The sequence below is a fragment of the Salvelinus fontinalis genome, chromosome 6 (assembly GCF_029448725.1).
Source record: "Salvelinus fontinalis isolate EN_2023a chromosome 6, ASM2944872v1, whole genome shotgun sequence".
NCBI classification, from domain to species: Eukaryota; Metazoa; Chordata; class Actinopteri; order Salmoniformes; family Salmonidae; genus Salvelinus; species Salvelinus fontinalis.
The window spans coordinates 60,561,484-60,581,804 of record NC_074670.1 but is presented as its reverse complement, the minus strand read 5'-3'; the positions used below and the strand labels follow the sequence as shown (position 1 = coordinate 60,581,804).

General features: G+C 40.4%; 3 protein-coding genes across 6 annotated transcripts; all 3 read right to left on the bottom strand.

Annotated features, from left to right (window-relative positions):
* Positions 1–404: 404 nt before the first annotated feature.
* Positions 405–5,068, bottom strand: LOC129858238 (cyclin-A2-like). Of its 3 annotated transcripts, none has more exons than XM_055927304.1 (9): positions 4,968–5,068; positions 4,423–4,680; positions 3,778–4,033; positions 3,547–3,653; positions 3,241–3,464; positions 2,749–2,953; positions 2,237–2,350; positions 1,207–1,340; positions 405–973 (listed from the first exon to the last, which is right to left on the bottom strand). In XM_055927304.1, exons 2-9 carry the CDS (start codon positions 4,627–4,629, stop codon positions 922–924), a joined length of 1,299 nt encoding a protein of 432 aa, XP_055783279.1. In that variant the 5' UTR covers positions 4,630–4,680; positions 4,968–5,068; the 3' UTR covers positions 405–921. The 3 variants fall into 3 exon arrangements, with proteins under 3 accessions (XP_055783279.1, XP_055783277.1, XP_055783278.1); XM_055927302.1 differs by having other exon boundaries at positions 4,862–5,010; XM_055927303.1 differs by having other exon boundaries at positions 4,423–4,699; positions 4,968–4,986.
* Positions 5,069–7,274: 2,206 nt separating this feature from the next.
* Positions 7,275–13,484, bottom strand: bbs7 (Bardet-Biedl syndrome 7). Of its 2 annotated transcripts, none has more exons than XM_055927300.1 (19): positions 12,954–13,484; positions 12,659–12,724; positions 12,470–12,532; positions 11,941–12,116; positions 11,503–11,689; positions 11,339–11,411; positions 11,125–11,241; positions 10,775–10,905; positions 10,481–10,565; positions 10,210–10,312; positions 9,802–9,994; positions 9,563–9,637; positions 9,407–9,475; positions 9,040–9,179; positions 8,773–8,937; positions 8,438–8,547; positions 8,190–8,293; positions 7,978–8,101; positions 7,275–7,792 (listed from the first exon to the last, which is right to left on the bottom strand). In XM_055927300.1, exons 1-19 carry the CDS (start codon positions 12,987–12,989, stop codon positions 7,659–7,661), a joined length of 2,151 nt encoding a protein of 716 aa, XP_055783275.1. In that variant the 5' UTR covers positions 12,990–13,484; the 3' UTR covers positions 7,275–7,658. The 2 variants fall into 2 exon arrangements, with proteins under 2 accessions (XP_055783275.1, XP_055783276.1); XM_055927301.1 differs by having other exon boundaries at positions 9,407–9,472.
* An 856-nt stretch (positions 13,485–14,340) lies between these two features.
* Positions 14,341–19,947, bottom strand: LOC129858236 (transmembrane protein 33-like). The gene is made up of 8 exons (XM_055927299.1): positions 19,806–19,947; positions 18,927–19,001; positions 18,071–18,165; positions 16,491–16,678; positions 16,116–16,183; positions 15,332–15,465; positions 15,063–15,146; positions 14,341–14,900 (listed from the first exon to the last, which is right to left on the bottom strand). The coding sequence occupies exons 2-8, from the start codon at positions 18,978–18,980 to the stop codon at positions 14,771–14,773; spliced, it is 753 nt and encodes a 250-aa protein (XP_055783274.1). The 5' UTR covers positions 18,981–19,001; positions 19,806–19,947; the 3' UTR covers positions 14,341–14,770.
* Positions 19,948–20,321: the final 374 nt, after the last annotated feature.

Sequence of the window (20,321 nt, the reverse complement as noted above, 5' to 3'; positions counted from 1 at the left end):
GTTGTTACTCAAATTTCCCTGCAAGGACTTGAGAAAAACATTAGTGAATACATTTTCACCAAAGTTTCTCAAGGCAGCATTTCCCAACTCAGTCTTGGTTGTTGCTCTAACACTACATAGCTAATTCATATTAATGAACTCAAGCTTTGATTATTTGAATCAGCTGTGTAGTGCCTTGGGGTCGAAGGACTGCGTTTGGGAAATGCTGCACTAAGGCAAGGGAGCAGTAGTGTTCTGGTGCCCCCAAGAGGCCACAACAAGAGATGCAATACTGCCGCAACCCACAAATTGTGATTTTAAACTTTCACTTCAAATTAGAAAGCAGTCTTACATGGTGCTATGACCCTGAACTACTTCCGGAATAGTATGAAGAATACATTTTAAAAAGGATTAATAACCAAGTGTCTGTGGGAATGGAATTTATTTACAAGAGACATTATACAGAGCAGATGAATCCTTAATTGATAACCAATGAATGCCAAGACATACATTTACATGACAAGTGACTTAAGATAGACAGACTTTCACAGTATAAAGTTGTCATAGAAAACCAAACCATGGTTAGTCAGATTTGTCAGGAAATATTCACAAGTGTATTAGTGGCAGAAAGGAAAATAAGCTGCAGTTTTATTACAAAGATGCAGAAAGTGAGACTAATCTTTACAGCTTTTAAGCAATTAAAAACCACTGCGAACATTTGTCTAGTAAGAAAAGAAACATGACATTGCCTGATTAACGACATTAAAGCCCAGGGCTACATCAAGCATCAAATAACCCTTAACCTATAGGATTGTACATATAAATGCACATTTAAAAATTCTAAAATGTTGTCCACATCCTCAAGACCACAGCCATGAGTTCAGTTATTGAAATTCTGACAATATAACACGCAAGGTAAAAAATAAATATGCACCAAAAAAATCAGTTCAAAGACAGTTTCATGGGGGGATCAATGAGAGAGACCTCTTGGTACCTAGAGAGAGAAACACTATGGTAGAAATCATTCAGACCCACCATTTATGTTCAAGTTAATAGAAATCTAGAAAATTGCCATATGAACAAGTAGTATCCCTAGTAGGAAAAACAAAATAGTAACACGTAAGCTTATTTTATTTTAGATTAGAGTCACAAATGGATGGCCTGCAATGGTTTACATTAGCGAAATATGCCAACATGAAAACAAATCAATCTATACGGTGTACTTACTTGGCAACTTTGTACTTCTCCCTCACTGACTGCTGTGCGTGCGTAGCAGCGTTGAGGTACATTTGGTGCAGATCCTCTATGCATGGCATCAGGTCTTCTAAAGAGTTGCCAGTCACCTCTGCCAGAGACTTGGACTGAAATAAAAATAACTGTCAGAAAAGTCATGCACAAAAGTCACTGCACACCAATTCATTCTAATTTAGGGCTAAGATTTCAGTTGACAAAAGATCTGAATTTAGGAAAAATTGTGGATAAATGAAATACTGCAACTGAACACAGGCAGCCAACCCATCTTTTCAGGGTATGACAATCTCATGCTACGGTTGTTTAAGGAAAATGTTAAGCTTAAACTTTAGTGTGGAAAATATAACACTGCATGGTTCTACCCTGAAGATCAAACGCAATCAAAAGACTGACGAGCCACTGTATTCCCATGTGGTCAGTTAACAAACCTTCCAACAGGGGAATAGACTACTTTTCAATTGTAAATCTTACAAAAGCATACTTAATACAGCACTGAATAAAGCAATGTGTAAATAGTTTGTGCCAAGTTTAGGTGCAGAATTAAATGTTACACGGCCACTTAACAGTCAGTGACTACTAATTGGTTGTTGCGCCAAGGACATTAGCAGTTGTAAATCTTGGTTATACAAAGTTCAGTCAGTTGCGATAAGGTGAGTTACCATGTTATGGACCATCAATATGAAAGTTTAGGCAGCAAGTGAGATTAATAAAGGAAGCCTCTATTACTGAAGCCTTCCATATTTACATGAGAAAGGTTCATGAGACCCCAAAAAGTTGATTGTTGGACTACTCAGGGAGATGGACAGTGTGAGCCAGTGGCATATATACTTGCAGGGAGAGAATTCCTGTTAGCTCCAGCTACCAAATCCTGGCCTACTGCACTGAGGCAAAGACCTGTTTAAGATGTTACATTGTTGCTTTATTTTGAGTGGGTCATCACGGCCGAACCAGAGGGCAATGAAACTCCTCCCCTGCTAGAACACTTAGTGCAGCATTGCAAACTCACCCATGAGCTTCCTGTTATAGTGTGGTTTGCCAAAACAAAGGCGGCAGCAGCAGTCTGAGAGGGGAGGTACTTCAAGAATGGGTCGGAGTCTACTAGACTGAGCTCCCCTAGGAACTAAGGAAACAAAGACAACATTTAAGACAAAAATCAAATATCTATAAAACAATTTCAACCTCTATGGATTTTGTTCACTGTTGAAGTGATATCCCAAGAATAAATTGAAGTACACACTAAAAGGCAATATAATGTTAGGCAAAATAGTGTTTAGACAACTGCAAACATTGAGTAGGGCACTCAATGAGTTGGTCTGATGGGATCAGCCTCCCCCTTGCTTGAGAAAGAACAAAAGAGTGAAGTCCCACCCTCCCACTTGTGCCATGTCATGATACCTGGTCCACCTATCGAGTGGTGCCTTTTGTTAAGTAAATCAGGTATTAAATGAAGTGAAACTGACTGGAGTCGGACTTTGAATTACAAGATGTGAACACCACTACAATGTGCAATCTACTCACCCTTGACAAGCTCTCCACCTTCGTGCTGACAGGCTGGGTGAGATAGTACTGGGTGAGAAACTGGTTGATGGTGGGAGAGGCCAGATCAAAGGAGAGCACTTTAAGCAACAGATGCTCCATCCGCAACACTTGCTTTTTTGTGTAGGTGTCATCCGTGATGTAAACGAACTCTGCCACCTCCGGGGGGTAGATCTCTTCAAACTTCCTGCATTTGAACGAAAACCAGTGAGTGATCAAAGCACACATTGCTTAGCTTGACACAATCAATTAAAGGAGTACTTCATCTCTTGGGTTGAATTTCATTTGAAGGGACAGTTCCCTCAAATGTAAATTAGTCAGATGTTGGTGCCTATCTTGTCTAATAATTTGGGACAGAGGCCTAATACAGTGGGTTCTACACAACATATAGAACAAACTTGGTTTACGCTGCACACCTTTATGGCACACAAAGGTGAACTATCCCTTTAAGGATGCTGTGGGGTTGACACTTACGAGGCCAACAGCATGGCGGCGGTTCCGACCAACTGCAGCTTCCCCCGCAGGACTGACATGGAAGACAGGAAACGGTCAATGTAGTTCACAGCAAGGTATAGAGTCTCGTTCTGGAGCTTGTACTCCTCACCAACCTCCACCAGCCAGTCAACAAGGGTAGCCCGCATACTGTAGGTTATGTCTGGCTGCTTTTTCATGTAACCTACTTTTGGTCTGAACTTAACCTAGGGACAAGAGCACAAAAAGACAACTGTAGTCATGGTTCAGTGATTTGTGTGACAACTGAACAATGAATAGTTTGCTCACCTCCATTTCCCTGAGATGTTCATGTATTTCTGAAGCATACTCTGTTGCCACATTCATGTCCACTGGCTTCTCTTCACCTTCAGTAACTGACATATCCATGGGACAATCTATATAGAAAATTGGAAAATGTTGTGACTTTCTAATCGATAGACAATAACATCACCTCAATGTTATAAAAGGGTAAAGGGAAATTTTCAATAATTTCACCAGGTGTATTACTGAAATACTCACCACCAAAACTAAGATCCATGTTAGACGCACATGTGGCAGGTATGTCAAGAGGGGCCAGAGGCTGCCTGAGACAGGTAACTGTGGGGTTCAGTTTCAGGGGGTACATCTCTACGGAAGGCTTGGCTTTGAGGGACACCCTTTTCCTGGAGAAAGCAGAATCTGGCTCATCCAGGTGAATCTGAAAAGCTGGCGGCTTGGTGCCCAGCTTCTCTGCATAACTTTTAGGTACTTCACTTTCATTTTTGCAGGACAGCAACTGAAATGAAAGGTTAAATATTTCAGTGCCCATGGTTTCAACAATGAGTCAGTTCCACCTAACCATGTCATGCTAATTAATAAAAAATGTGATGATATGGGAAGAAAGGCATGAGAAAGCAAGTCGGCCATGCCAATGTTTAAAACGTTGACCGCATAAAATGGCGGACTACTTGGGAGGGTACCTAGCTAGTTAGCGGACATTAACAATGCAAACTTTGAATACAGTAAGGTGAATATGAAGTTATAATTCAGATGTAAATTAAACACTACTCTTGGCCGTGAAAATATGACCTAAAATTATGACAGTTTTGTCCTAAGGTGATGTTTGGTAGTAAACAAACTAGCCCAATCTACATGCCAATTAGAAAATTGCTAGAAATTACTAACCTGTGTTGTGTTTTGAGAAATGCTGCATTGGTTGTTTTGCAAACCTCCCAGAACTGTTCTCTGTGGTGCTTTGGGGACAATGTTCTCCTGGTTGTCTGCCCAGTTTTTGATTGGACCCCTCAGTCTGGACAGCATATTTTCTTGGTTTTGGTATTCCGGCAGCGGAACATCAACCGCGCTCCCTTGTCCTTGGTTTGATCCTGACATTTTATCCTCAGTTTCTGGCTCAAACAAGTCACTGCAGAAACGTCCACTTTGCTACAAAGAAAATAAAAACCTGGTAAATAAATATTGTAATGAATATAAAAACGAACTTACAAGTTGTATAAGATAGCACAAACAGGCAAGCTAGCTACAGTAGCATAAGGTATCGCACAGACAAGTCTGGGGTGTTGAGATGGCAACAACGTAATTCTAAGCTGCAAATTTAAAACCTTACTTAAAGTTGAGACAACAAAATCATATTCTGCATGAAACCCGACATTAGCTCGCCATGCTGTTTGACTAAATCCAATAAATGTAGCTAACCACCGCGCAACCTTTACCTAGTCCCTTGTCCTCTGAAAATATTTATTAATGCAGAAATGTTGCTTGTTCTCAGTTCAAGTAGCCCGCGACTATTGAAACGGCCAATCACAACCGAAGGCGAAAATTACGTCACGAATCTACGGCGGCTGATACAACTCAGACTTCATGTGTCCGAGAATACGCAGGCCGTTGCGATTTCGGCGTATAGATAATGAAAGAGTCAAAATGTACATTTTTCATAATTTGAATTAATATAATATCGTACAAACAATTATGATCTGAGAGCATCGCAAAGTCTTGTTACACTCATTTATGCTATACACAGAGATAACCTCACCCCATGACAAATAAACCACACATGATTTAAACCACACATGATTTAAATACTCTAGTTAGTCTAAATACTTCAATAGAAATATAACTGCCAAACATCAAGGATGGTATGTTCAAGTGCCAACCTATAAAACAAAACATAACTGAATATACAGTGCATTCAGAAAGTATTCAGACCCTTTGACTCTTACACATTCTATTCTAAAATGGATGAAAATGTTTGTTTTCCCCCCTCATCAATCTACACACAATATCCCATAATAACAAAGCAAAACATATTTTTGCCAATTTTTTCAAATGAAATATCACATTTACATAACTATTCAGACTCTTTACTCAGTACTCTGTTGAAGCACAGGGGGTTAGGATACCTGGGGCGGCTGGTAGCCTAGTGGTTAGCAGGTAGCCTAGCCTAGTGGTTAGAGCGTTGGACTTCTAACCGAAAGGTTGCAAGATTGAATCCCCGAGCTGACAAGGTAAAAATCTGTCCTTCTGCCCCTGAACAAGGCAGTTAACCCACTATTCCTAGGTCGTCATTGAAAATAAGAATTTGTTCTTAACTGACTTGCCTATGTAACAGTATAACTTTAAACCGTCCCCTCGCCCCGACCCGGGCGCGAACCAGGGACCCTCTGCACACATCGACAACAGTCACCCACGAAGCAGCGTTACCCATCGCTCCACAAAAGCCACGGCCCTTGCAAAGCAAGGGGCAACACTACTTAAGTCTCAGAGCAAGTGACGTAACTGATTGAAATGCTACTAGCGCGTACCCGCTAACTAGCTAGCCATTTCACATCCGTTACACCTAGTTAAATAAAAAATTAAAATTAAAGCACCTTTGGCAGCGATTACAGCCTTGAGTATGACACTACAAGCTTGGCACACCCGTATTTCGGGATTTTCTCCCATTCTTCTCTGCAGATCCTCTCAAGCTCAGGCCAGGTTGGATGGGGAGTGTCACTGTACAGCTATCTTCAGGTCTCCCCAGAAATATTTGATTGGGTTCAAGGGACAAGTCTCTGGTCTCTCAAGGACATTCAAAGACTTGTCCCGAAGCCACTCCTGCCTTGTCTGTGTGTTTAGGGTCATTGTCCTGTTAGAAGGTGAACTTTTAACCCAGTCTGAGGTTCTGAGAGCTCTGGAGCAGCTTTTCATCAAGGATCTCTCTGTACTTTGCTCTGTTCATCTTTCCCTCGATCTCCCTGCCGCTAAAGAACATCCCCACAGCATGATGCTGCCACCACCATGCTTCACTGTAGGGATGGTGCCAGGTTTCCTCCTGACGTGACGCTTGGCATTCAGGCCAAATAGTTCAATCCTGGTTTCATCTGATCAGTGAATCTTGTTCTCATGGTCTGAGTCTTAAGGTGCCTTTTGGCAAACTCCAAGTGGCCTGTCATGTGCCTTTTACTGAGGAGTGGTAGAGTGGCCATCTGGCCACTCTACCATAAAAGCCTGATTGGTGGAGTGCTGCAAAGATGGTTGTCCTTCTGGAAGGTTCTTCCATCTCCACAGAGGATCTCTGGAGCTCTGTCAGAGTTACCATCGAGTTATTGGTCACCTCCCTAAGGCCCTTCTCTCCCGATTGCTCACTTTGGCCGGGCGGCCAGCTCTAGGAAGAGTCTTAGTGGTTCCAAACTTCTTCCATAAGAATAAGAATGATGGAGGCCACTGTGTTCTTGGGGACCGTCAATGTTCCAGACATTTTTTGGTACACTTCCCCAGATCTCTGCCTCAACACAATCCTGTCTGGGAGCTTTATGGACAATTCCTTTGACCTCATAGCTTGGTTTTTGCTCTGACGTAATCTGTCAACTGTGGGATCTTATATAGACAGGTGTGTGCCTTTCCAAGTCATGTCCAATCAATTGAATTTACGACAGGTGGACTCCAATCAAGTTGTAGAAACATCTCAAGGATGATCAATGGAAACAGGATGCACCTGAGCTCAAATTTGAGTATCATAGCAAAGGGTCTGAATACTTACATAATTAAGGTATTTATTTATTTTCATACATTTGCAAACATTTCTAAAAACCTTTTTTCACTTTGTCATTATGGGGTAGTGTGTAGATTGATGAGGGGAAAAAAATATTTTAATCCATTTTAGAATAAGGCTATAATAACCTAACAAAATATGGAAAAAGGGGTCTGAATAGTTTCCAATGCACTGTATATAGCTAGGCCAACAGAATATGGCTTTAGACATCCAGATGTTGTTGACAATTGACATAAAAATTTCAGATTATGTAACATAATTCTAGTATCTTACACACAAAAAAAGCTGGAAAGTAAACTCTATACTCTAAACAAAACAAAAGCTATTACAAATGGAGTGTAAAAGTTTGCATCCTCTTTGCTCAAGTTTGATATTATGCCTCATTGAAGAAATTCATCAAAGAATCCAAATCGTAGTTATCCAAAACTTCCAGCAGCAATGACACCTTTGTCTTCACATTCTGTCCTTTGAATTTGAATTTATCGATGAAGAGGTCCGTTATCATACCTGGGGAAACGGAAAAACACACACACAGGTTACTGTCATGGTAGTTTTGCATAACCATACTGTCAAATTCGTTTTGCACCCAGGATATAAGGATCATTGGCAAGCTAGGCAACTGTGATAGCTGAAATTTGTTTTTAATTCTACTGAAACAAGAATTCTAGAGCAATAACTGTACATTGATATACCATAAAGTCTTTCCAGGTGAGCTGGTTGTTTCTTGTATTCCTCTAGCAGATAGGCAGACTCGTCTAGAATGTTACGATATTCAGGAATGAGGAAGTCCGCATTCCCCTCGTGAACCTGAAGCTCCTACAAAACACACACAGCAAAATTTGAGCAAGAGTTGCAATATTTAAGTAGTTTCATTTATTTATTTTTTTGCAACACTAGCACTTACTTTTAATGCGTCAATCAGCTGAACCTTTTTGGCCAATAGCAGCTGATACTCAAGCTTCGGATGAATCATCTTGAGTGTGTGGCCCACTGAATCGTCATTGATATCTGGAAATTACAGCCACAAATAAAATTGTGAGATAAAATAATATGTTTTAATTCATGAACAGACATAACTGTTTCACTCCATCGTCGATAACTCTAACTAGTAGCCTAAAAACAGATAATAAATGTAACTAGCTAAAGACCTACCATAAGAAATATCAAGATTGTTTTTTCTTTTGGTGGCTTCTTTGGAGAGGACATCCTTCAGTATGGAGATGGTCGAAATATTGTCAGACTTGAAGTGGCCTTCCCCTTTACTAAAATGACAAAGTGGGAGAAGAAAACCCATATTGAATGTACAGTCTTAATTCAATCTCCCTATAGTACAATGGCAAAAGGTTTGTGAAGTGAGCTTGATTTCAGCTTTAGTTTGCACTTTTGGGATTATTCCATTGGTTACATTTACTTGGAAAACTAAACCAAGAACTCTGATGCATATCCCAAAGGGGATAAATTAAGTTGTATTGAATTTAATTCCTAACCAGTACGTGGCTTCCAGCTGCGTTCCAAGGAAAGTGTTCTGGAAGTAGAAGGTGATATTCTCCCCTGCTGGAGTCTTCTCTGGGACCTCTGGCAAGCAGAAGAGGACCCAGGAGTGGATCTCTGCAAAGCTGAATTGGCCAACTAGACTCAAAGTGTTCATGGGTCTGTTTGGGGGTATGGAGAGAAAAAGGGAGCGAATGAAAGAAGACAGAAAAAGAGGGAAATTGAGTCAAACACTGTCTTTCTTTCAGTATCCTTATCCTTACCTGTCCTGTTCAATGGTGTGAGTTCTCTGGTGAAGGGACAGAGGTTTGATGAGGTACTGGCGTACCTGACAGGTCTTGGGCTGCAGGCGTGGGGTGATGTAGGCCTGTAGGGTGCCATATTGGCCCTCAATGGACCTCACCTGGAGAAGGGAGAAGATGCTGTGACACAAGTCATGAGAACACACAGCAGTGTTGCCCTTAGCATTGCAGAGGCAGGTGAGACTGGGTGGGAACTTGAGAGTGGTACTTCTATTGGTTGCAATTGACAATTTATTATGAATTGCCATGAGTACAATTCTAAATAAATTGTTATTGGGCTAAAATCAGTAAGAACTGACTAAAACATACTCTTAAAAAAATCCCTCACCTTCAGCTCAAGCCGTGTAGTATTTGCTTGGCATCTGTACGTAACGAGGAGAAAATTGCCTTTTGGCTGCTGGAACAGAAGGCATAATTAGTGCCTTGAGGAATCTAAAGCATTCACTTGTATTATTTGTATGCTCTCTGTACGAGGACATCTCACCTCTGAATCACATTCGCTGAAACTCACAACAGCAGAGTTCTTGTCGACATCCAGCAGATCAATTGGTACATCACTCTGTAAAGAAAACAATATTAACGTTACAATCCATGACAGAAATATCCACAAGTCATTGCATATTTCTATAATTAGCAGATCTCTCTCATGCAAAAAAAACATACACATTTCTCTTCCGGGTTCAATACAGAACATAAATACAGAGTCGAGTCAATTTATTTCACCTGCAGCAGCAGATTGTCGATGGCCGTCTGCACTTCCAGGGTCAGGCTGTAGCTGGCGTCATCCTGACACAGGGTGAACTTGTCGTTGACGCTGAACACAGGCATGGCAGAGACCGCCGTACTAGACTGCGCGGTTTGCTGGTACTTCTCACGGCCCTGAACGACCTTCATCTGCAGTTGGTCTAGCTCTGCCCTGAGGGGGACAAGCGTTCTGGGTTCATACTGGGAAAATTATAACAACAGACAGCATCTGTCCTCATATTTAAGTTAGCTAACTTAAATTTTTGCTAAACACAGGACTTTACTTTGGCTGTTGAATTAACCTTGCCAACACTGAGTTTTGCTTACAAAGTTCAATTGATATATATTGCAAATGCAGGTGACAACAACAACTGTCCACAAGTATACCTGAGAGCTGCCACTTTGCTCTGGGTCTCCTGACTCATCTTGACTTCCTCTCCAGGGCCTGCCTCTGCCTGCTGGGGCTCTGTGGTCAGCCCTGTCACCCATCCTGGACACACACATATTATTTCAAGCCGCTCATAACTTTGTATCTGTATCTCCTATAGAGCACTTATTGGGAGCAGCAAACAGTCAGCGGACATTCATTTTTCACTCTAGTGTTTTTTTTTTTAGTATAGCTCGTGCATAAAACCCTCTCCTTTTGTTGATAGCTCACCTGTGTACGTGGCTGTTAGAACCTCGTCATAAGACTCCTTCCCAACACAGCCACCCTGGATAGAGGTGACGCTCTCCAATAACACCTGGTGGACAAGTTAGTATCCCAAAGACATGGATTTCTACAATATTCTCTCAACTTTAGGACAGAAAGTTTGTTACTTATTTTACAACAAAAATACATTTCTATCACACTTGAATTAAAATAAATACCGGTAGGTATTTCCCCCCTAAATTTCAGATGATACGTACAACGCCAGTAGAATGTAGCATAAAATAATATTTGTGGATTTACATGCTCAAAGCGCAATGTGGGCTCGTTGGAGCTGTCAAACCCATAGACCTCCACTGTCCCATCGTCCCTGCCAACAAGGATGTCTTTCACCCCGTCACCCAGAATATCATACGTGTCGATGCACAAAACACCTAGTAGAAACAGCCATAGAAGAAGAAAATGTCGAATAAGCTCAATGAATGGAATGATGCTATATGATTGAATGATGTCTAACATGGTAAGTCAATGTTAATAACATTCTTACAATATACAATGATAATACATGTGCTAATTGTGTTTCAGTGCATAGGTACTCTGAGTCTCTGACAGATGAAACATATACTAGTTCATCTTCATTAACAGTACTGTACCTCCTTTCTTTTTCTCATTATCAATCTCCCATTTAGAAGAGGAAGAGGAATCAGTTATCCTAATCAGTCCCAGTTTGCCATCCACAGTTCCATAGAGAATGTCTTCGCCATTAGTCCCTAAAGCAGACGGTGGGGTAGAAGTAGACCAGTTTGCTGTAAGTACAGGGATGTGTGCAATTTACATTTGAGTTCAGTATAAGGATTTTATACTCGCCTCCATCTCGATTGTACAGCTCCAAAACTGAGGGAGGACCAGGGACTTCAATATCATACACAAGCTCAGATCCCTATGGGCAAGAAAACACAAACTCACTGAAGTACTCATTGAAGTACGTATATATATTCATACTGCAGTACTCACAAACAATTTCCATTCACCTGCAACACTCTGAGAACTCGGTCTTGACATGCCAACACAGGGACAATGCGGCCCATGTTCTCAGCAGGCAAGCACACAATGTCATTAATTTTGTCTCCAGATAGGTAGTAGTCTTGATCCTTGCAGTCACAGTAGTGGTTGTAGATGTAACTCGCACACACAAAAAGGTCTGCTCCTGAAACGTGCCTGAAAAACACATTGTAGGCATGAAAAAAAAAAACACATTGTAATATAAAGCAGCACAAAAACACACCCACAATTCCCCTTATTTATAAACCAATTAAAGAATGCTCCAAGTCTCTTTAAAAATAAAAGCTAGACTATACTCTCTCAAACCATACTCCCAAGTCTCGTTCGTCACTGTTGACAAACATGTGTAGAAGGCTTGGAACCAAGGCCAGGTAACCTATAATTCACATCAAAAAGTTAAAACTCACATGGCATTGATGCTTTCTGTAAGGTTGGCCTCAAAGGACAGGAACTGTTTGCCTTTCTTGGTGTATCCCTTCACTTCCGAGCCGGCACACACAAAGATCTTCTCCTGTGGGGTTCCAAGAGCCCCACCAAGGTCCAGCCTTGTTATCTTCTGCCCTGGCAAAGTCTTGAACACAGGCTGGAAAAGATAGGTACAATCAACGTTCATGGAATGAAACTTTATTTATTCATTACACAATGACAAGGGAAACTTGTCTTTTAGAGGGCACTGTACCCATGCCACCGAACAGCACAGGGTCAGCTGCAGAGAAGCTTTCCTGGTGCAGATAGGGATTAAGCTAAGTGCCTTGTTCCTGGGCACAACGGCAGTAGGTATTCATATGAAGTCCATGAAAGTGGCTGTATTCTGCTAGCCTTGGTGCCAGTCTGGCTCTGATTTAGCCAACAGTGATGAATGAGTAGGCTCCAAAAAAAGACTGGCACCCAGGTGAGTATTTCAATGTTGTTAAATATGTAGGACTCAATACCTACCACAGCTTCTCCTTTTTTCATCCCAAAACAAGTTATCACACCATCATGATCAGCAACAGCAACCTGAGACACACAAAACGACATTTCTAACTCAAGAGTACTTGTGACATTGTTCAAAAATCATATTCCAACACACCACAAGGTCTATTTATGGGTCACCTCTAATAATGCACATTCACATTACAGTACCTTTTGGGTTGCTTTGCGTCCCAAGGCAGGGAGGAGCCTCATGGTTTTCTGAGATATCACACCAACCTGTGTCGATGAATGTGACAGCCAGAGTCAGACAGTATCACGAGTCATCTAGTTACTTAAGGTAAAATTGGCAGAGTACAAAAATAAAATCAAGCTGTTCAACTCTTTTTCCATTCAGGCTACTATTTAGCCATAACATTGGTGACATGATCAGGGGTCAAAATATAGGAAAAATCTACCCAGTTGAATTATCTAGCTAGTTATACTAGCAAACATGCAATCCAGTTACCTGTAGATAATCAATTCGGTTGAGGTTTATCTCCATGATGTTCTTGTCTTGATGTGAGTGTTTGGTCGGCAAAACTAGTATGCAATTCAATTGATTAGCTCGCTATCTAATAACATTCGCTTAATTCTCCAAAAGGTTTCTGTCCAGTAACGTTAACCGTTTACAATCAACAACAAAAATTCAGACCGGCGTTATAGGTATCTAAATCAACGTTAGCTATCTAATAAAGATAGCTGGCTAACATGCGAGGTGAACAAAGAGCATTTTGTCAGATTGGGATTATTCTGTAATAGGGATTAGCCTCGTTGGCTAATTTAGCTGGATCGTTAAAACTGTAGTCAGAATGCACGTTGCATACTGCCTGACGTATTAGTATATTCTATATAGCCGCCACATCGTTTGATTTAGTTCAACCATAACGTTAGCTAATTTGTCGACGTTATAGTAGTTAGAAAATGGTTGTCGAAATAACTAGCATCTGATTCTTCTGCGCGCACACTGGACCCGTTACCATGGACAACGTTGTTCGTTTGAAGAAGCTTCAATATCATTGGGTGATGGTGACTGTGGTGTGATTCAACATAGATTCTGAATGGTTTAGCAGTTCCAGTATTTTTGTCTTCCTTGTTAGTATAAAGTGGCCATCCTCTAAGAACCAAACCAATAAAACCACCAATGCTCCAAAAATGAGTCAAAGAATACTAATTGATACGAATCATGTTTATATTAGTGAATATGGAGGTTATAAATCTCATTCAACAAGGTCATTTTTCGATTTAAGAGAATGGAGAAATTTATTCCAGAGCTATACAAACGTGGTTTCTCTACAAGTAAATAAAGAAATTTAACATGGGATTGCACTGAATCGGAAAACTATAGGGATATTAGTCACAAATCAGTTAAATTGAACCTGAATTTAATTAGATTTAATTAGAAAACCTATTAAAAAATGCAAATATAAACTTGTATTTGAAACCAGCCTAGTCCTTCCCATTTACTGCATAACATGTGCTTTGTGCAGACTGAGGAAATGCTGGTATAGTGAAAATGATTCATTTCAGCCATAAATCCTACAACTACATGTCCTTGTACCATTAAGTCTTCAAAATAGAGCAGATATGTTGCCTTCTAATTTCAGGGCCCTTTTGACAGTGCCTCAACTGCCAAAACATTTTTTAAATAGTGGGTTACATAGCATTGATCACATTTCAAATTCAAAGAGTAGAAATGTGTTAAGACAAAATCATAACCAATGCTTTCCGTGTAAGAAAACAAACATATAAAATGGAATTAGTGGATGTAAAAAATAAAATACAGAGCAACTGACATCACCTTTGAAAAGCACAATATTTAGCTATTAAAAAAAAGAGACTGCAACTATGTATAGTACAATTTAATTATCTGATCTCAGAAGTTAGTATTTTATTTTTTTAAAAGATAAGAACAAGTATTTTCCATGACAAAGACATTTAACCATCACAAGGTCAATCCTTAGAAGTAGAACACATCAAATAGTCAGCTGGTGTTTATTCCCAAAGAGAGCGAGAGAAAAAAAAGGGAGTGGAGGGGGGGGTGGAGTGAGTGTTCGGCTGTTCCATAAAGCCATATCGAAAACAATCAGTTTTCAGTGCGTCGCAGTCCGAGCCTCAGCCTCCGCTGTAGCATATGAACAGAGCAGCAGGAAGACAGAACAGACTAACATTCAAAAGGTTTTTTTCCTTGCTCTCAAAGTTGTTGTTCTTCCGTCCCTCTTGAGTTGAAATGCTGCCACGCCCCTTACAGTACAAACTATGGTTGTGTGGGAACAGGAAGTAAGGTCACACTGCGGTGGGGGCCAGGCGGCTCATAAAGGAGATACTGTTGAGGCACATCTTTCTGAAGAAGGCGGGGCAGGCGGGCTTCATGACGAAATGTTCCAGCAGAATCCGCAGCTCTGAGAACAGGGTGCTGGGAGAGGTGGACAGGGAGATTAGGGGATAGGGGGAAATGGTTTGAGAAAGGATTTAATCAACATCATATACCTAGAAACACACAATTTGGCATATTTGATACTGTACAATTATCCTACATATTAAAATTATTGCACAAAACTCAAATGAGGCTACTTACCGGCAATATGGGTTTCTCCTTGATGTATAGCGGAGAGTTAGAAACCTGTAGTAAATGAAAGGCTGCAGCAAGCTTCCCTGGCCACTGTAAACACAAAGACCAAGAGTTAATCAAGTGACTGGAGTAACCAAGAGTTAATCAAGTGATTAATCATCTCAGTTCATAGTGGTATTGTAAGACATCAACTAAGAAGGAAAAACCCTAATCTGACTTCAGTCTAAGGTACCATTCAAATGTGCTGAGAAATTTACCAAGAAATAGAAACATACCTGAAGAGCATGAATATGGTGGCTGGCATGAGGAAGATCTCATTGCAGGCGATGAACTTCAGGATGTTCTGCTGGTTGGCCGAGAGCTTGTTGAGGAAGTTCCTCATGAAGAGAAGGCTATTGGGGCCCATTGCCTAAGAGGGGAATTATACACATCAGGATCACATGACTAAACTAGCACAGTTATACAGCACCTTACACACTGTACATTTTCCATTATTGTATATGTATATACTGTACTCTATATCATCTACTGCATCTTGCCATCTTTATGTAATACATGTATCACTAGCCACTTTAAACTATGCCACTTTATGTTTACATCCCCCATATTACTCATCTCATATGTATATACTGTACTCTATACCATCTACTGCATCTTGCCTATGCCGTTCTGTACCATCACTCATTCATATATCTTTATGTACATATTCTTTATCCCTTTACACTTGTGTGTATAAGGTAGTAGTTGTGGAATTGTTAGGTTAGATTCCTTGTTGGTTATTACTGCATTGTCGGAACTAGAAGCACAAGCATTTCGCTACACTCGCATTAACATCTGCTAACCATGTGTGTGACAAATACAATTTGATTTCATTTTAATGCCCTAAAATCAGAAATGTCTTATGAGAAATGTGCAAAATTACTATTTTACCTAGCTAAAACGGGTAAAAGGGTATTTTATAAAATACCCTTTTTCGAGTGTTGGTTATGCTTTACCCAACTGGCTTTTTAATGGCTTCACGAACATTGAAATGTTTTGGAATCAAGAGAGGATACTTACGTCAAGAACCTTCTTTGTGTAGGTGGTTGCATGAAGCAACGAGAAAAGGAAGACTGGGAATATGCTCACTGTAGACTGCGGTTAAGTGGCAATCAGCATTAAAAATGTACAACAATGCAAAATAAACACATTTTAGGTCAGCATCAAATAGTGCCGTCAAGCAATGCCTTCTTGTTAATAGGTTTAGTAGGTCTGCATAACTGAAACCATGACCCCCAAGCATTACAAAACCTTCCTGCAACACAATTAGCTTTCTCCCCAAACCAGTTTGTTGGTGATATACCAAACTCTAGCTTTATAAGAGACCATTATGACAACAACCAAGGCATGGTGATACTATGGTGGTAAGGCCTTTATGTATGGTTGAGAGGATACTTGTAATGGGGTAAGAGTTGACCAGGATGAGGGAGTACAGCAGGTAGTGACAGCTGTCCTCTTGGAGTGCCTGGGCTAGAAAGGCTCTGCTGAGCTGGAAGTGAGGAAGCCGCTGGTGTAGCCGCAGAGCACTGGTGAGTGCGTTGGCCAGCAGCGCACGCTGATAGAAATTGGCAGCCGCCTGGGGTCTGGAAAATGTCAAAGAGAAATGAATTACTCAGAGGGAACTCAGACTGGTTAACTATCTCTACTTGCACATTCATCTTCTGCACATCAATCACTCCAGTGTTTAATTAGTATATTGTAATTACTTCGCCACCATGGCCTATTTATTGCCTTACCTCATTTGCACACACTGTATAGATTTTTTTCTACTGTATGTTTGTTTATTCCATGTGTAACTGTGTTGTTGTATGTGTCAAACTGCTTTGCTTTATTCTTGGCCAGGTCGCAGTTGTAAATGAGAACTTGTTCTCAACTAGCCTACCTGGTTAAATAAACATGAAATAAATCAAATTTAAAAACTATACTTAACAAAAATATATTTTTTAAATTCAACAATTTCACTGAGTTAGAGTTCACAAGGAAATCAGTTAATTTAAATAAATATATTAGGTCGTAATCTATGGATTTCACATGACTGGGTAGGCATAGGCCCACCCACTGGGGAGCCAGGCCCAGCCAATCAGAATGAGTTTTTCCCCCACAAAAGGGCTTTATTACAGACAGAAATACTCCTCAGTTTCATCAGCTGTCCATGTGGCTGGTCTGAGATGATCCCACAAGTGAAGATAATAGATGTGGAGGTCATGTGCTGGCGTGGTTACAAGTGGTCTGCGGTTGTCAGGCCAGTTGGACGTACTGCCAAATTCTCTAAAACTACGTTGGAGGCAGCTTATGGTATGGATTTAACATCAATTCTCTGGCAACAGCCCTGGTGGACATTCCTGAAGTCAGCATGCCAATTACACACTTCCTCAAAACTTGACATCTGTGGCATTGTGTTGTGACAAAACAGCACATTTTACAGTGACCTCTTATTGTCCCCCAGAACAAGGTGCACCTGTGTAATGCTCATGAGGTGAGGTAATGCTCATGAGCCACACCTGTCAGGTGTATGGATTATCTTGGCAAAGGAGAAATGCTCACTAACAGTGATGTAAACAAATGTGGGGAGAAATTGAGAGAAATAAGCTTTTTGTGCATATGGAACATTTCTGGGATATTTTATTTCAGCTCATGAAACCCAGGACCAACACTTTACATGTTGGGTTCATATTTTTGTTCAGTATACATTTGGGAGTATATTAAAATGAAACAGTTTTGACCACAAAATGCTACTAAAGTAAAACATCTGTTCATTTAGCAGTTATGCATTGGTTGTCTCTGTCAGGTATTGTTGCTATATTGCTATGTGCACATGAAGAAAAATATTATCCCTGGAACTGAGTAAACATTAACAATAATGCAAAACCCAAACTGCAGTAGAAAACCGAACCCAATGACCAGTCCCTATCATACAGTATTACTTTCTAAATAGACATATAGACAAAGCAAACAATTGGAGCATTGAGCCTTACCCTAAGAGAGGTAGAATGAACATTACTGAGCAATAGACGGTGAAGAGCCGCGAGAGCCACATTGCCGTCTCTAGTTTGTTAGCCAACATGAATTGCTGTGGGGGAAAAAAGTACATTCAAGTTCATAAGATTTTTAAAAACTAGACTAAATCATCCACTGTAAAATCACCATCCACTGTAGAATCACAACCATAGGCCTATATAGTATCAGTATGAGAACTAGGGTTGCGGTAATCCAGATTTTCAAACAGTTTTTGTACTATACGCCATTACCGATGTGCACACAAGGGGCTCAAAAACTATTTAGGCAACAGGGATCTTGATCGTCTCTGCTGTAACCAAGAAGCTTGACATCTAGCCACTTTGCTAGGAAGTTATTAAACCAAATGCATTGCTGGAGCCCTGAGCTGGATATCATTTATTTGACATATCTTAGATTTCTTATATTTATACTCAATTTATAGTTATTAGCAGTGGAGTAGCACGCACCCGTCTGTATTTCAAAATAGGCCAAAATGTGAGAGCCAAAAAAATGAATGTATACCTTACTGCAATGTATGGATGCAATTGAATACGTAAAAAAAAATCCCTTGCGTTGCACTACAAATTTGGGGCTGCACACATTTGCATGTTTTTGCAATTCAACTAAATTAGACTTCAGGCTGGATTTATCCTCCACCAAACATTCACGGTAACAAAATGTCACTAGAGCGTGCGTAAAATTACAACCTATGACATGTAGCAAAATGTGTGTAGAGTGGAGGTTCTACATTATAGAGTATGTCTAGTGGAGTATAAATCCAGCCTATCAAATACAATCTATGATCTGATGAAGTAGAAGTGCATGATTACTCACCACTGTCCCTAATTGAGGGGGAGGAGGGGCACTTGTTTGCTCTGTGTCAGCCATCTTCTTGACTCTGGTTTATCCCTGAAAAGAAAAACACAAAGACACCGTTTAATGAATATCTTCTGGCACCCTGACATTGCAAGCTCACTTGAAATGGCAAGAATGATACAATGCTGCTTAGTTCTCGCTCTTTCAGGTTTAGGCCAACTTGATCTCTGTCCCTCTTGAAAAATGGTTTCATAATGATAGATTTAGTGAAACCTTGGATGCTAAAGTTAGTGATCTGAGAATATGTTCACAGATTAACAGGCAGAAGACAGTCACTTGGCTTGCAAGCAAAGCATGACATGTTCGTGAGCTGTTTTTGATATGTGCAGTAAAGACATTAACATCAAAACTAGTTAGCAAGCTAAAACGTTTAAACTGAATCAAGCAAATGTTAGTTATCAGACTTAACGTTAGTTAGTTAACGTTAACTAGGTTAGTTAGATGACAATTCATCTATCATTTGTTCAGTGTTAAATTAGCATTGACGGAACACAGACGCTGTCCAGCTAGCTGAGCTGAAGTTAACAATTATTAGCCAGAAGTTAGACAGATCCAGGAAATGATAAATAGCAAACAAATGTGTTGGCTTTATTTAATTAATTGAGAAAACGTTAGCAAGCTGGCTAATGTCAGTTAATAAACGAGCTAGCCTAATGTACGCTAGCTATTAGCTAGCTAGGACTGCATCCACTAGAATGTTGCTTGTTAGCAAGCTAGCTAGTAACGGTAGCTCAGTATTTGTCTAGATAGCTAGCTCAAAAAGCATTATGTGTAGCTAACGTTAAGAGACTCTGCAATGTAATACGAATAAGATTTAGACTATTTTCCGAAAATTACCTGAAACTGTCGAAATCAACGTTAGGTGTCACTTGTACGAGTGATTGTGTTATTTTATTGGCTAATTTTGCTACAGTAGCTAGCTACTCAGCCATCTGCGTCCTTCCTACCAAAGACAGTATGAAGATATGCAGTAACTGCTTCTCCCGGATCAAGTTGTAGGCGATGTCATTGCGACGTTGGTTAGCTAGGCGCATGCGCAGAATCACGTTCACCGGGTCTAAAGGTCGTCTCGCCGAAATGTGCTTGTGCATGCCATCAAAAAGACACTCATCGATATAAAGTTGTTTTTGACGAAAATGAAAACGTGTCACTTTCACGAGGCTCGAGTAATAACATATTCCGCTACTTAAGACATTGGCTCGAATCCAGGTAGTGCCTTCAGATTTCAAGAAATTTGTTTCAATTCTCTCATTGGGTGTGTTTAAGTTGTTAAGGCTAACAGGCTGACTACACCGCCGCGAGCGTTGCAAAATACATTTAGAAATCTATATTATTCAATTATTGCACCCACAC

Coding starts and splice junctions, on each gene's coding strand:
- LOC129858238 (XM_055927304.1), bottom strand. CDS start 4,629: ATGTCAGGATCAAACCAAGGACAAGGGAGCGCGGTTGATGTTCCGCTG. Junction 3,465..3,546: donor AACATCTCAGGGAAATGGAG/GTGAGCAAACTA, acceptor TCTTGTCCCTAG/GTTAAGTTCAGACCAAAAGT. Junction 974..1,206: donor GAGAAGTACAAAGTTGCCAA/GTAAGTACACCG, acceptor TTCTCTCTCTAG/GTACCAAGAGGTCTCTCTCA.
- LOC129858236 (XM_055927299.1), bottom strand. CDS start 18,980: ATGGCTGACACAGAGCAAACAAGTGCCCCTCCTCCCCCTCAATTAGGG. Junction 16,184..16,490: donor CAACTCTTACCCCATTACAA/GTATCCTCTCAA, acceptor CGCAGTCTACAG/TGAGCATATTCCCAGTCTTC. Junction 14,901..15,062: donor AGGAGAAACCCATATTGCCG/GTAAGTAGCCTC, acceptor CACCTCTCCCAG/CACCCTGTTCTCAGAGCTGC.
- bbs7 (XM_055927300.1), bottom strand. CDS start 12,989: ATGGAGATAAACCTCAACCGAATTGATTATCTACAG. Junction 10,566..10,774: donor CCACATTGCGCTTTGAGCAT/GTAAATCCACAA, acceptor CTTGTCCACCAG/GTGTTATTGGAGAGCGTCAC. Junction 10,313..10,480: donor TCTAACAGCCACGTACACAG/GTGAGCTATCAA, acceptor GTGTGTGTCCAG/GATGGGTGACAGGGCTGACC.